The sequence below is a fragment of the Callospermophilus lateralis genome, chromosome 6 (genome assembly GCF_048772815.1).
Source record: "Callospermophilus lateralis isolate mCalLat2 chromosome 6, mCalLat2.hap1, whole genome shotgun sequence".
NCBI lineage: Eukaryota > Metazoa > Chordata > Mammalia > Rodentia > Sciuridae > Callospermophilus > Callospermophilus lateralis.
In genome coordinates, this window is record NC_135310.1 from 12,915,457 (window position 1) to 12,931,226 (window position 15,770).

Sequence of the window (15,770 nt, forward strand, 5' to 3'; positions counted from 1 at the left end):
TCATAGATTTCCTAACTTGCATTAAATTTTAAAAAAAAATCTACTCTAAACACTCTTTAGTATTTGAGTAGAATCTACTTTTCCTTTTTTGCTGTCACATTAAAAAAAAAAAAAAACTAGGACATAACCATTCATTTACCTAACCCATTTTCAATGTTTTAGTCCAAAATATAGTTTGGTTTAGAGAACTTACAAGAGAGAACTATTTTTTGAATGTATTGAAACCAAAGTTTTACAGAAGTATGTTACTTACCACTTAATGTTTTAGATCTAATTGGAGGTAATCCCTTTTTTTGTCGTTCCTTCTCCCTTTCTCTGGCTCTCCTTTCACTGGAGTATGAACGTGATGACTTCCTCTTCCTCTCTCTTGAGCGGGACCTTGATCGTTTTCGGTGTTTACGCTTTCGAGAACCAGATCTTGACCTGGACCTCCGTTTCCTTGGTGATCTACAAAAACATACAAAAAAAGCACATTTCTTTTTATTTTTAAGGACAATGTTGTCCTTCTTTAACACTGCTCAATTCTAAATGAGAGGAAAAATGTATATTCAGCTAACTCTTAAAATATTTAACATTATATCAAACACCCATAGTGCTCAATTCTCAGAGCAATGTAGTTCACATTAACCACAAATATTTGTCTAGTGCTTCTGAGTTTTGGCGATTATTCACTATCAGGAGGAAGAAGAAGAATGAGATTTGAGAAAGGACTTCACTATAAAATGTAGGCCACTGAAGAATTCAGTTTAATGTTGGTCAACTTCTAAAATTCATATACTGCTTGATTGAAAGGTGATACTGAAATACTTTTTAAAATATTTAAAATTTACTGTATAAATTTTCAAGAACATTCACATATAAAAATTAGGGTCTAAAAAATGATGAAGAGTGGTTAAACTACTGGTTTGGTGGTGCATGCCTGTAATTTCAGAGATTCAGGGGAAGCTGATGCAGAAGAATTAAAAGTTCAAGGACATCCTACATAACTCAGGAAGGTCCTATCTCAAAAAAATAAAAAGGGTTAAGGATGTAACTCAATGGTAGAATGCCTTGGGTTCAATCCCCGTACTGCAAAAAAAAAAAAAAAAAAAAAACTAAAAAAGTTAAAGCTTAGTGAGCCCATAAATACAACTATTTCTTATAATGGCTTTAAAAAATAATTTTGGGGGGCTGGAGTTGTGGCTCAGTTGTAGAGCGCTCGCGTAGCTTGTGCAAGGAGGCCCTGGATTTGATGGTCAGCACCACATATAAATAAAGGTATTGTGTGCAACTAAAACTAAAAAATAAATAGACATTTAAAGTAATAATTATAATAATAATTTTTGAAGTTTTATTTTTCTGGTCATTTTTAATATCATAAAGTAAACTGAAATGCAAGAAACGTGGCTTGATTTAATGGCTGTTGAGAGGCAATGATATCCTAAACTAGATGCCTTCCTAGTAGTATTATTAATTCAAATCAAGTATAACCCAAATCCAGTCTCTTGATACAGCTATTATTATATAAATCACTCAAATCAATAGCACAAACATTCTCAATATAAAAATGGAACAAAGGTTTCTTCTTTTTTTTTTTTCAATAGGGGGTGAGGATTCTTGGGGATTGAACCTCGAGGCATTTTACTACTGAGCTACCTCCCTCAGTCCTGTCTAATTTGATAAGGTCTCTCTAAGTTGGTAAGGGCCCAGCGCTAAGTTGTTGAGGGTGGCCTTAAACTTGTGATTCTCCTGTCTCAGCCTCCTGAGTCACTGGGATTACAGGTGTGTACTAACATACTCCCAGCCTGTTCTTGATTTTAAAACACATTTTATGATAACATTTCAAAAATCAGTCAAAAAAATCTTTTAATCTTGATAGAAAGAAAAAAAGCCAACATTTTAAAAAGTTCACACATAGTTACTGTTAAATAATATTATAGGACCTTGAACGAGATCTCGAATGAGTTCTTGATCTGGAACGAACAGCCACTTTCTTAGCTTCTTGTTCAAAGATTTCCTCTTCCACTCCATCTTGTCCTTCATCTATATCCATATCCTAGAAAGAATAAGACAAATAAAAATCCCAGCTTAGATTTAGTTACATAATAACATTTATGCCTTAAAAAATATTCATGATAATGACATTACTACTTACTAGGCAAAACAGATGGACTGTGGCACTTCAGAAAACCACATGAGGACCTTACCACTATACAACATTTTGTTTTCTTTAAACAAGTTTATAAACTATAACTAGATAAAGCATTTATTTTTACCTGTTGCTGTATATCTATAGAATCATCCAAATTTGTTTCAGGTTCCAGAAAATGTTGCTGACTACTCCCTTGTGATGGTGACGCTGAATGCTCTGATCCAAATGTCCCTTCTTGACTATCTTGAGGAGTTGCCTGTTGAGAGCACACAAATGATGGGAGATAATTTAATTACAAATGCAAATTTGTACACAGCAGATATCACAATAAAATGTTTAAAAGTAGTCCAACACATAAAGAAATTTCATGTTAAATAATTTTTAAAGTTATCTAAAATTGCACTTGTACATAAATACAAATTTACTTGAAATCAGGGAACATTAGAGAGGGTACTTCAGATATTTGAGTAAAATGTTCTTTGATTTTTAGTTATTTTGGTAATGTCCAAATGGCTATTAAAGCAGAAGTTCAGAAGTTCTTCTCCTATAATCACTAGGTGGTTGCAATTCTCACTATTAAAAGGCAAGAAACAGATTAGATATATCATTTAAATTTGTTTGAGTTGCATCACGTTACAATAATTTCCAGGGGTTATTTTTTAAAAAAATAAGTACATAAAGAATTCCAAACACATTCAAAGTAGAAAAACGTCAAAATGATCCTCAAAAAGTAGTTTCCTAGGCCTTAGGGTGCACTGAATTTAAATCACCTTTGTACATATGCTTTTTCTAAACTAAGACAATCTAGAGAATTATTTATTTCAACCTCAAAATGTCTTTTTAATGAAAGAGAACTTATCCTGGCAGTAATACGGAAATCTATTTTTCTTTCATGTTTTTCCTCTATGGGAATAAAGAACACAATAGCACATACTCGCTATTTTGGCCATAGTCAGCATTCTTCTTTAACAATATCATTAAGTATATACTAAAACTGATTATTTTATGTGTCCTTAAGAAAATTTCAAAGCAAGATCAGGACTTATGTGTGAATGAATCACACCAAACCAATTAGAATAGGAATTTATTTTCAAGGGCATTTTAAAAATATTATTCTTATAAGTACTAACAATCAAACTGAAAGAAAAGAGCAAAAAGAGTAAAAACAAAAATTAAAGAACAGTTTCAAGTCCCTTAATTTATGACAGAACAGGCAACATTTTCAAGGTTAAGAAATAAAGCTAGAGTTTGAATAAAATAGATAGCAGTCTTCTATACCATGATATTGACCAAAGTTAGCAAGTTAGCAAGTGTTATCTTCCAGATGTGTTTTAAGCATACCCCTGGCTTAAGCCTTTAAAATGGTACAGTAACAGCAGAATTTGTTAGTAACACAGCAGATATTTTCCAACTTCATCCTTCAACATTTAGTCGTAATTCAATACTCATCTACTCTCATGTTATTTTTTACCTCAGCACTCATGTTAAGCTCTACATCTATCTGATCCCATTTGTACTTCACCTTTAATTATTTATTTAACAGGTTAACCCTTGGTGTACTATCAAGATCCACTGTAACCAATTTTAGTTTTTGAGTTTCTTTTTTCAGCAGTTTTACCTATTTGAAAAGATTGTTATTCTTAAACTTTTTCCTTTTTTAAAGAATTTACAAAGAAAAAAAAAGACAATTTATTATTTTTTTTAAAAAACAAGGAAAATTTATTATGTTATTTTGCAATTATGTTTATTAAATAAATAAACATAAGATATGTCATGGGTTTTTAGAGGTCTTATTTTCCTTTATTTTTAAACATTTGCTATTTTATTATTCCCAAGAATTATTTCATTATTACAAAAGATTATTCATCAGTTATTCCCAATTATGTCAAAAAATAAAATAAAACCAACAGAGTTGTTGAAAAGGGTGATTTAATAGTGAAATAAATATCATTATTCAGTTTTAATACATGAACAAAAATACTGTACTATACTTCAAGAAAAGGATTAGACACCATCTCTATAGTCTACTTTTATCTTTCCCTGAACAGTTGAAAATTCAATTTAAAACTTTTGGCCCTTAATAGCAAAGGGAACAAAACAAGGAAATATACTTCACATTCATTAGACAAATATGAATGTAAACAAGATTCCAAAACTGAGGGTGAAATTTAACAGAAAAACATAATATAAACAGCAGGTCGTGAATTTTCCATTGACCATATCACCAAGAACTTGTACAAGAAAAATCTCTCTCTAAGGGCAAAGGGAAATATGAAAAAAAGGGAAAAATTCTCAGTCATTTCAACAGAAAGAATTTTTATCTTGCAGTGTTTTCCAACAAGAACCTGCAATGTTTCATTTTATTTAAAGGATATAAAATATTTGAATTTGACACCAAAAAAAGCTTTGCAACATCGAAATTATATTAAAATTCCTACTACAGCTCTCCTTCTTTCTGTAGTCTCACTTTCATAATTATTTATAACATGACTTAAAAAGATAAGAAAAAGAGACCTTCACTGGCCCAAAGTGGCAAATGACTTTTCTGGTTTACATCCTATTTATACATGTCTACTTTCTTCTGAATATCTTCATACAAAACAGCAATGAAAATACTGGGGTGGAGTGGTATAGTTGGGGAGAATAAGGTTAACAGCAGCTAGCAGACACTTCTTAGGCTAGGTTGGCCCTAACACTGTAATATGTCACATTTTAATCAGTTATAAAATTTCTTTTCTCTCTCTCTCTTTTTTTAATGTAGAAGTGATAATAAAGACTCAAAGACTTTACTGAAATACACATATGCTATACCTATAGCATCGACCTGGATTTATGAATCAAAGAACACTATAATTTCAGTATTTGAAAATGAAGTTTATCTGAGAATGCAGACAGCAACTCATATATAACAACTCAGGACTCTTTACATTACTCATGACATTTTATCGTTTTCAATTCTACTCTTTCTATTGTACTATATAAAAATTTTTCTGAAAAAAGTTACATATTTCTGATATGTAACTTCATATCAGAAATATGTAACTTCATCAGTAGGCTAGGTCTTCCTTAATCTTTTTTTAATTATTTATTTATTTATTTATTTTAGTTGTAGACGGGCACAATACCTTTGTTTATTTTTATGTTGTGCCAGGCCTCACACATGCTAGGCATACACTCTACCACTGAGCCACAAACCCCAGCCCCTTCCTTAATCTTATTAATCTTATTAACTTATTATTAATCATTAATCTTCTTATTAACTTCCTTAATCTTATTATTAACTTCTTTAAAAATATTCCCATTGGATTTCATTTTGAGTTATAGCTCTTGTGACCTTTTAACTATCCTAATAAACAATTAGAAAAATCATAAACTAACTTATTTAACATAAATCACTCCTCTTCTTGACATAATACCTAATCCCTTCACAATTCTCACCATTTTTCTCCATAAAAGTGTCCAATTTTTCAATTTTGAAAAAAATTTTAACTTTAATGGAAAATAACAATCAACATACACCACAGGTGTGATTAAGAACTGCAATGAGTAGGACAGCACTATCAATCCTATTACACCTTTAACTAAGACCCTATGATAACTTACACAGTCATGTTGAGCTTACTGGTAATGAAAATGCTTACCTTTTTTTGCTTATCTTACTTCAAATTAAGTACACTAAGGAAAAAAAATTCGGTAGATGCAATCACAACCTATTAAATTGAACTGATATGCAGTTAACTTGCTTTCCTACTCTAAACCTGTTAATTTCACAATCACTGTCCATGAGAAAAGTTTTTTTTTTTTTTCTTTATTGGATTCATTTCAAACGATGAAGCTTTTAAGAACTTCCATTCTATCCAAAGGAAGGTGTTTAAGTGGTGAAACTCTGGAATTAATACACAGAATTAGTAACTAAGTCTAGAATTCTCTTATTGGTAGGTGAGATTCTTAAGCAGACTGGCGCGCTTTCAAATTTTTAGTTTATTTTCACTTTAGTTTATTTCTAAAGTATTATCCTTGACTTTACTGCTTCTGTAAACCTTCTGAAATGAAACTAAGGCAATTCAAAAAGTGTCATATTTACAGCTGAACAAACATGCTGCTGGATAAATTCTTCTGTCACTATCACATGCTATCTCTGCATCAATTCTGTGATTTTGTATCACATCACTGACAACCAATTTCTTTTGAGTTTCATTGTGTTTTTCTTTAAATATACTGCCCTTATTCTGACCACTTCTATCAGAATTAGTTCCTCAAAACAAGGTATAAAATTCCATTCTTATAATTCTATGCATGAGTTCCATGAATATCCATTTTATATTTATTACCTGCATTAAAAGGACAAGCACAGGCACCATCTACGTCTAAAGTTTGCTATCCCTGCCACCTAAAATACCCATTCCTGTCTGAATACACAACCAGTGTAATTGCACATCATGCACAACAACAAAAATGGGAAGTTATACTCCATATATGTATAATATATCAAAATGCATTCTACTGTCATGTATATCTAAAAAGAGCAAAAAAAATTTTTTTTAAATGAATGAATGGATTAGTTTAGCAAAGTTTGTTTAAAAATTGCAATGACAGTGTTGCAAATTTTCTTCCAAAAGAATGAAGGAGTGACCAAGGTCCTCATACTTTTGCTATGAAACATATATGATTTAGACATTTTAATAATGGAACCAATTCTGTATTTTTGGATAAGTCAACAGATATAGAATACATCTTGTATATACTCATTGTAGAATTCTTCTTAAAAATTCGTATTAAAAACAAAAGGCATTTGTAACCTCAAAAAAAAAAAAGGAAAAAGTACCCATTCTCTATTCCATAGTGCCAAGACCCTTTACTTTAACCTCTATTAAAAAAACTACAGAATTCTGCGATGTGCTTACACAAATGTATGTGCTCCACCAGAGAAGAGGTTACTTGAAGCCAGAACTCAGAAAACCATTTTCCTGTCCAACTTTGTATATATGGTTTTCCTAAAAATGTACTAAGAATGTACTGCTCTTACGTTTAAAATTTTTGTAGTATTGTGCTAAATTCATTAATCCCTGGTTTTTTATTATAAGGGAAACAGGGGGCCTTCCTAACACTCCTAAACAGTTGGTACCTATAAATATTTCTCATATATAGCAGAGATATGCTTTGTAAATGAGTTTAATCTTAGCTCTGCAACTTGACATATTTTATTAATTCTAACGTGTAATATTTTTCATGGTTTATTATCCCTCAAATTAGTAAGATTCTTACACCTCAAAAGGATGTTAGGCTGTATTAGAAGCATTTTGAAAATCTCAGTTACATATAAATAATGTTGTGTCTTAAGACTGATCATATATAATATTGGCTTTGTACTTCTGCATTAGATATTTAATTTCACCAAACTTCAACTTCTTCTGCAGTAAAATAAGAGTCAAAGTGTCTACCTAATGAGGATTAAATGTAATTATGCCTATATTTTTCCTATTACATTGCTGATAATGCTCCTAAAACAGGGTAACAGCAATAAAATTTTAGGATTAAAAAAAATTTAGGATTAAAGAAGGCAATCATTTTTCATCATTATCATCACTGGTAACACAATCATCATTGACTTGTTAAACGGAATAGAATTTACATCAAGTTTTAAGTGGCAATTCTGAAACTCCACCTCTTCCTTCTATCCAGTGGTACACTGGTATTAATTTCTACAATATAGATTCATTAAGTTGCCAGAATACATTCTGATTACAGAAAAAAAAACAAAAACTATGTCTTGAAAAGACTGATCTTCCTAGTGATAAACATTCAAAGAAAAATTACCATATCTATAAAAGGAAATAAAGTGGTAAAAATAAGAGATGAGAAAACACTCTATTAATACCCAAATCAAACAAAAACCAATCATCCTATAAATAATGCTAAGTCTACATAATACGAACAGCAATAACTCCTAAGACCACAAGATGGGGTTATGAACCTTTTGAGGCTGTTGCTGTTCCAGGAGCTGCTGTCTGAGATGTTCAAGGTTTTGTTGTTGTAGTTGTTCTGCTATCTGATGAAAAATGGAATTGTTCACAGATTCTGAAACATGAGAACTAAAAGGAAAGTAGAAATATATTTTAAAATCCACTAAAGATAATATGATAATTACTATTTTTTCAAAGGAAACAAAAGTCAACTCAAGAAATCGTATTCTAATGTTTGCTTCTAAAATATTAACACAAAAAAGAGAATACCCCAGAATATTAATATGAAGATAAATAAATTCAATAGCATTTTAATGGGTCTGTAACATGTCAGAGATGCTCGGTTGAAGATTTCAGGCTATTAAATACATATACATTAGTGATTTTAAAATAAATCTCAATAAAACACTTTTATAAACAATTTAAAGTATTTAAACAATGTCATTTCAACTCCTTCTCTAACTATGAGATAGTGTGGAACATGCTGTATCAATCAGTATGTGTAAAACTTAGAATTATAATTGACCATATAAAATTTATATACTTAGAAATGCATACCTATTATTTATTAGATATGTTGACACAAATGGTATTTAGACAAGAGAAAACAATTTCAACTATGCTCTGGGAAATAAACACCTGGAAGAACCTGGAATTCTGGGTTCCATAAGGTAAGAAATGAAGTAAAAATTCCCACCAAGGGCTAGCAGGATTTTGAGAACTTTTGAAACCATTGTGGGGGTTGAGGGGTGGGACACCTTCATCTGGAGCAAATAAACCTAACAAGAAGAACAACAGCTACCTTCAAATATTGAAGGACTAAATCTCAAAATATAATGGAGCAAATTCGTCTCCACGCTTTAAAAAGCAAATCCTGAATCATTGTGGAAAATAAACAGAATTTAGTTCAAGAAAAGAACATGTAATAACATGTTAAATTAGATGTTAATTTAATTAAATTCTCATTTCTGAAAGGCATTAACACCGGATATTTAAACTATCAGGACTGTTAAGGATATTCTTATATTTTTCTTAGGACACTGATTTACATGATGGGGATTGAAACCAAGGGTGCTCTACCACTAAGCTACTTCCTTAGCTTTTTTTAGTTTTTATTTTGAGGCAGAGTTTCCTAAGTTGCCCAGGATGGCCTTAAACTTTAACTTCTCCTGCCTAAGCCTCCTAAGCAGCTAGGATTATAGGCATGTGCCATCACATCAAGCAATCTACATAATTTCAAATGTTCCTTCAATTTTTATAATTTATAATCAAAACTGTTAATTTTCTCAACAACCCATAACATCAATTCTTATTTCTGATTAGTCTGATGCACTTCCTAGAAGCAGATTTAGCGCTAGAAGAAAGTGTCTGTCCTTATATTGAAAATATTATTTTTTTTAAAATATGATGATTGACTTATTTTTTTTTAAAGAGAGAGTGGGGGGGGAGAGAGAGAGAGAGAGAAAATTTTTTTAATATTTATTTTTTAGTTTTTTGGCAGGCACAACATCTTTGTTTGTATGTGGTGCTGAGGATCGAACCCAGGCCGCACGCATGCCAGGCGAGCGTGCTACCGCTTGAGCCACATCCCCAGCCCCCATCGAAAATATTCTTAAATTTAAGTTAAATTAAACAAAGAGATGTAAAAACATCTATTAGCTTTACTCTTTTATTTATCTTTATTTATTTATTTTTATGTGGTGCTGAGGATCGAACCCAGTGCCTCACACATGCTAGGCAAGCACACTACCACTGATCCACAACCCCAGCCCATAGCTTTACTCTTATTTATCATTTTTCCTATTAAAAAATTTTTGACATAGTACAACTATTTGCAAAACTTGAAAAAGAGTACAAATAATCTAGGGAGACAACAAAACAGCAATTCTGCCACCTTTCTGTGTGTAAGAATTTAATAGCCTGACAAAACAATCCTAATTGAGTCAAAGTATACTTAGTAGATGGTAACATCCTACCCAATATTTACAAAAGTCACAGAAAAAGAAAAATATAATTCTTACAGTTGAGGTGTTGGAATTTCCTTTTTGGGTTCTTCACTATGCTCAGAATCGTCCCCAAAATCAAACCTATCCATCAACTTCTGGTGGGAGGGGAGCATGACAGGGAAAAAGAGACAAAGTGTTTTACATAAATATTTAAATGTTACTTATATCCCATTAGTTTATCTCTTCATTTAATATGTTTTATATCATTGTATACTATACTCTTTCTAGAGTGTGAGCTCCATGACATACATAGTAAGTATTCCTCTTTATCCAGTTTTGATTTCTGCAGTTTCAGTTATCCAGTCAACAGCAGCCTATTGTCTTGGTTTGTTCATGAGACCATAGTCACATAATTTTCATTATGTTAATGATGTGCCTAATGTATAAAATGTTATTAATGTTAATTAAGCAGACGTTAATTACTATGCCTAATTTATAAATTAAATTTCATTGCAAGTATGCACATTCAGGAAGAATGTCCCGTGCATGTGTGTGCATGCGTGCGTGTGTGTACAATTTGGTACTATCCACAGTTTTAGGTACCCAGCAGAAGTCCTGGAATGTATTCCAGAGGACTAGGGAGATCTACTGTATTGTCTTAAATAACAAAACAAATTATAAAATAGACAATATAATCACTGACACTAATCTTACATAAGACTAAGGATTAAAATAATGAAGTGGTCTGCCATATCAATACAGCTTGGTAACACCTGGAAGCATAAACAATGAATCTATCCCTTGATAGAACATGTAGATCCTCATCTTCATATGTTCTGTCACCTTCTGAATATTCAACTTAAAGGCTTTTTATGTGGGCAAGCTATTTAGATTAAGTAAGACTTGGAAGCTGCTGCCTCAATGGAAAATACACTGACCATTTATCTTTAGTTTAAAAAAAGTATTTTAAACATCTGAAGAGAAATTTTTAAAGTCTAAATCTTTTTTAAATTTAATATATTTTCTACAGTACAGTGTATATCGACAGAATATGATAAAACACAATTTATAGAATCCACATGACACTTCACACAATTTAACACTGCCTATTGAATGCATCCAATATTGTAATGACTACCTTGTTGAAAGGGACTCCCTGATCCAAGGGAGTGAGCGTGTTGGCTGCTGCAGCTGCAGCTGTAAGCTGTGCTGTGAGAGCCTGCAATTGAACCACAAGACCAGCATCCAGGGCCTGGAGGATGGAAGGCTGAGGTTTCTGCTGCTGTATCTGTAAGGTTTGTATTAACTGTTGAAGCTAGAGAAAAAATAATTATTATAAAACAGTTGTTGGAATTTACTCATAAGAGTGCCCATGTAAAACTTTTAGTTAATAAATTTAATCATTCTACAATCTTAGGTAATCAAAAAAAGTCTTTCCTAGTATGCATATACAACACAGTCCTTAGTAAGTCTGTCTTCTAGGAAGTCAGGAAACTTTAAATAAAATAAAGCACTTATACCACAACAACCAGAAAAGGGACTCCTGACAAGATAAATAATACTTTTCACTATGCTTCTCACCCCTTCTTCAATTAACTCCATGAAGGGATAAGCACTGACAACAGCAGAGCTTTTGTGATCATTCAGACATATCATCTAAGAACATATCCTGAAAGGACAGTAATTAAGAAATTTATTCTTACAGCCAACTTTGAGACTAAAAAACAAGTTATTTACAATGAAGAGTGTCAAGTACAGTAAAAAGAAACCCACTTCCCACTATTTACTCACCTTTGCTAAAAAACTTGTAAGATCCATAAATAAGAAACCCCTACATTCATCACAGAAATAATACATAACTGAGTTCTAAATCTGTAATAGGCACATTGGTGCAGTTGGAGAAGAGGAGTAACTTCTACCACATGGTAGAACTATGATTAATAATTAATTATTTTAAATAGCCATTAGAGATTTTTAACATTCCCAACAAAAAGAAATTTAAAAAAGGACTGAGGTAATAGATATGCCAATTACCCTGAACTGATCATTACACATTATATACATACATATATGCACATATATAACCTATAAGTATGCAAAATTACTATGTGTCAATTAAAAATGAAAATCACTTTGAAAAAGCCCTAAACCTGAAGTATATATGAAAATTATCAATTTATATTTGAAAAAGAGAACAGCAAACTGATTGTCAAGACATCTGTATTCCGTTAAGTTCAACTTTTAGTATGAGAAAGTACAAATAACATGCAAGATGACAGCAAATAAAATCATTCATGTCTATTCTAAAATAGCAACATTAGGGTACAAACTAGAACCATTTAACCACCAAGCATCTTCTTTAAAACTACTATTGGGATAAAAAAGAAAATGCAAAACTACATGAGAGTTAACTAACTGCACCCCAGAAGCTCCAGAATGACTAAGACCAATAAATACATACAAGATATAAATTCTCCACATTACTGTGGTGAAGAAAGTAAGGAAAAGGACAACGAGAATAGAAAGGGAAATAAAAAAATACCATATTTATCCTTTATACATTTTAACTATTCCTTTTGATATCGCCATTTTTCCCAGCCACACTGTTATTCTTTCAGTCACCCAAATTCAAAATTACCTCAGCATTTTTTTCCTCTACTGCTATCACTGTTGTGTCAATATCTTCATTACCTGTGTGTAATTAACCCTCCTTGTACTATTTTCTTTGGAACGCAATAAAAATAACTCTATACTTCTGGAAAATTTATATAAAAAATATTTACTTGGTAGCATCTTTTAAAATGAGAACATGCTTTATATAAACTATTGTAAAGGGATTACCACAAAATAATTTTATCATTTCAGCTAATACTGGTCAGTTTCCCAAATGTCTCAAAAATGTAGAAACTCTTATGTGCATATATCAATATGTAATAATGAATCCCACCATTATGTATAATTATAATGCATCAATAAAAAATATTTTTTAAAATATGCAGAAACTGGGCTGGGGTTGTAGATCAGTGGTGGAGCAGTTGCCTAGCACATGTGAGGCACTGGGTTCAATCCCTCCAGACCACATTAAAAAAGGTACTGTGTCTGTCTACAATTTAAAAAATGCAGAAACTGTATCCAGTCTAAGACTACTCATTGAGTTGATTTTTATACTTTTAAAAAGACTGGACAGGCCTCACATTTTTGAGCTTATCTTTTCAGAGAATTCACAATCTTAATATTTTCCCCATAGTCATTACCTCTCTTTCAATATCACTACTACTAAAAGGAAAATATTCCCTATCTCTAGACTTCTCTCCATCTTATTTAAGATACTAATCAGATCATTAGGTTTCAGTATACAGATCTATTCATTCCCCATTGCTCAGTAAATGAATTGTCATTTCTCAATTTGCTTTCTATAGTTTTCAAAACCAACTCTGTTATACCTCTGTCATTAATTCCACAATAATATACTGAATACCTACTATCATCTAGACATAGTGGAAAAAAAACAATAGACAAAAATCCTAGGCCTAGTACAACATACATAGTACAGCAGGAAGAGATGAAGTAACATCATCATCCAAAAAAATAAATGAATTATATAATGTCATATAAGGTAGTAAATGCTAAGGAAGGAAATAAAGGTGAGAGTCAAAGTAAAAAAGATGAAAAGTTCAGTTTACGATATTAAACACCAGTCACTTATTACGATGACATTTAAACAACTTGCGGGAGAATGAAACCATATGAATATATGAGGAAAGACAGTTTTCAGTATAGGAATCACCAAGTACAATATCTTGAGGCAGGATTATAAGTAGTATAGGTAAGGAATGGCAGAAAGGCAGGTGTGGCTAGGGTGGAACAAATCAGAGGGAAAAAGAAGTAATGAAAGAAACAAATGATAACACTAAGGAGGGGTCAATATAAACAAAACACTTATCTCTAATTTAGAGAAAATGATGGATTGGTGATGAAAATAGAAGGAAACAAGAAATCAAGTTAAGAACATAAAAAGGTTAGTGAAGTGACTGTTACAGCTTTTACTGAGTCAAACAGGGAGCTACTGGGCTCCCGAGAAAGACTGTAGTAGAGCAAGGGTGAAAGCCCCATAAGAGGCAGCTGCAACAAAACAGATAATAATGTAGCTCAAGACTAGTAATGAGGTAGTGAGAGTCAATGGATTCAGAATATAAGTAAACGATTTCTTTCTTTCTAGGGCCTCACACATACTAGGCAAGCTCTCTAACACTGAATTATATCCCCAGTTACATAAGACTTAAGACATCAGATATGATGAATGAAAGAAATGAATCAAGGATAAGTCACTTTGAATCTGATGGGCTCCAAGTTTTTGAGCTCAAGAAAAAGAAGCATTTCTGAACTGATCTCTCAATGCAAAAAATAAAGCAAGAACTGGAAGGATGCTTATCTCCAACTAATATGAGAAATACGCAGGTGGAGAAGGTTTGTTTGAAAGACTGAGAATCCATCTTTTACTCAGTAGTCTGTTTACATAACTCAACCTCAGCATCTCTTTCTTACCTATACTTTAAAAACAAACTGTCATTTGTACAAAAAAACTTTCCCTGAAACAATTATTTAAGCCAAGGCATTATCCCTAATTTTGAATTTCCAAAGTTTTTTATTTTTCTCAGGATTGTTATTCATTTTTCATTTTAATTATATTCGTGCATTCCAATTATCTATTAGACTTTAGGCTTCAAGAAGCCAAAGACTATGTCTTGTTTACCTTTAATACCCTACCGCAAAGCCCAGTAACTCAAACACTGTGAGTGCTATCACTGCATCTAGATAGTGCAGTAAGAAAAATATACAGGACATAGGAACTTAAAGCAAAGATATAGAATTACCATTAGTTGCAAATAATATGATTTAACTGGAAAATGAAATAAATTGAAAATAGAAATTAGACTGGCACTGGAAACAAAAATCCAATTTACTCAAATATATTTACAGAAACCTACAAACTATGAAGAAATTATATTTAATAAGTTACAAAACCTAAGATATGAACAATAAAGTATAAATAACTAAATATTGTAAAGATATCTCTCCCACACACACACCTCAAATCAATGGATAAACGTAGCATGATTCTCCTCTGCTCCTAACAGTAGAGCCACAGCAGTCTGCTTTCTATTCCTACAATACAACACACTCTTTCCCATCTTCAAGATGTTGACACATGCAATTCTCTCTGCTTCCTATCATCCCATCCTGCTAGGACTATTCTCAAAAGTCTCAATTCAAATACCAGTTCCTCAAAGCGCATCTTCTGTGGCATCCTTTCTCTAGTTTTCACCCCTAGCCCAACTTGGTAACTATATCCATTTAACCTTTTCTAAGACAAATATGACTACCTAAAGTAACTTTGTCATTTTTTTATTGTCTGTCTCCCCTAAGACACCTATCCCTAAGATAAAACAGCACCCCATCCATTTTGTGACTGGGGTTGCAATAGCACCTAATAATTGTTTGGCATAAACTAGTGCTAAAAATTAGGATTCTGCCAAACAATTTTTTAATAAAATATTTATTTATTTAGAGTGGGGTACTGGGTATTGAACTCATGCTTTACCGCTAAGTTACATCCCCAGACCTTTTTATCTTTTTAATTTGACAAGCCTGGCCTCAAACGTGCAATCCCTCCTGCCTCGGCCTCCCAGGTCACTGAAATTAAAGGCATGTTTCACCATTCCTGGCATA

General features: G+C 32.1%; 1 protein-coding gene across 9 annotated transcripts in view; it reads right to left on the reverse strand.

Annotated features, from left to right (window-relative positions):
• The window catches only part of Scaf8 (SR-related CTD associated factor 8), a 212,126-nt gene that overhangs the window by 144,831 nt on the left and 51,525 nt on the right, over positions 1-15,770 (reverse strand). For 8 of the 9 annotated variants that reach the window (XR_013091587.2, XR_013091586.2, XR_013091588.2 and 5 more), the window contains 6 exons: positions 11,179-11,355; positions 10,116-10,195; positions 8,106-8,223; positions 2,256-2,387; positions 1,923-2,035; positions 254-447 (listed from right to left, as the gene is read on the reverse strand). Coding sequence is in view for 6 of the 9 variants with exons in the window: in XM_076858100.2 (XP_076714215.1) it covers positions 254-447; positions 1,923-2,035; positions 2,256-2,387; positions 8,106-8,223; positions 10,116-10,195; positions 11,179-11,355 (814 nt within the window). In the remaining 3 variants the exon portion in view is untranslated. The remainder of the gene's footprint in view (positions 1-253; positions 448-1,922; positions 2,036-2,255; positions 2,388-8,105; positions 8,224-10,115; positions 10,196-11,178; positions 11,356-15,770) is intronic. The other variant, XM_076858101.2, reaches the window with a different exon arrangement.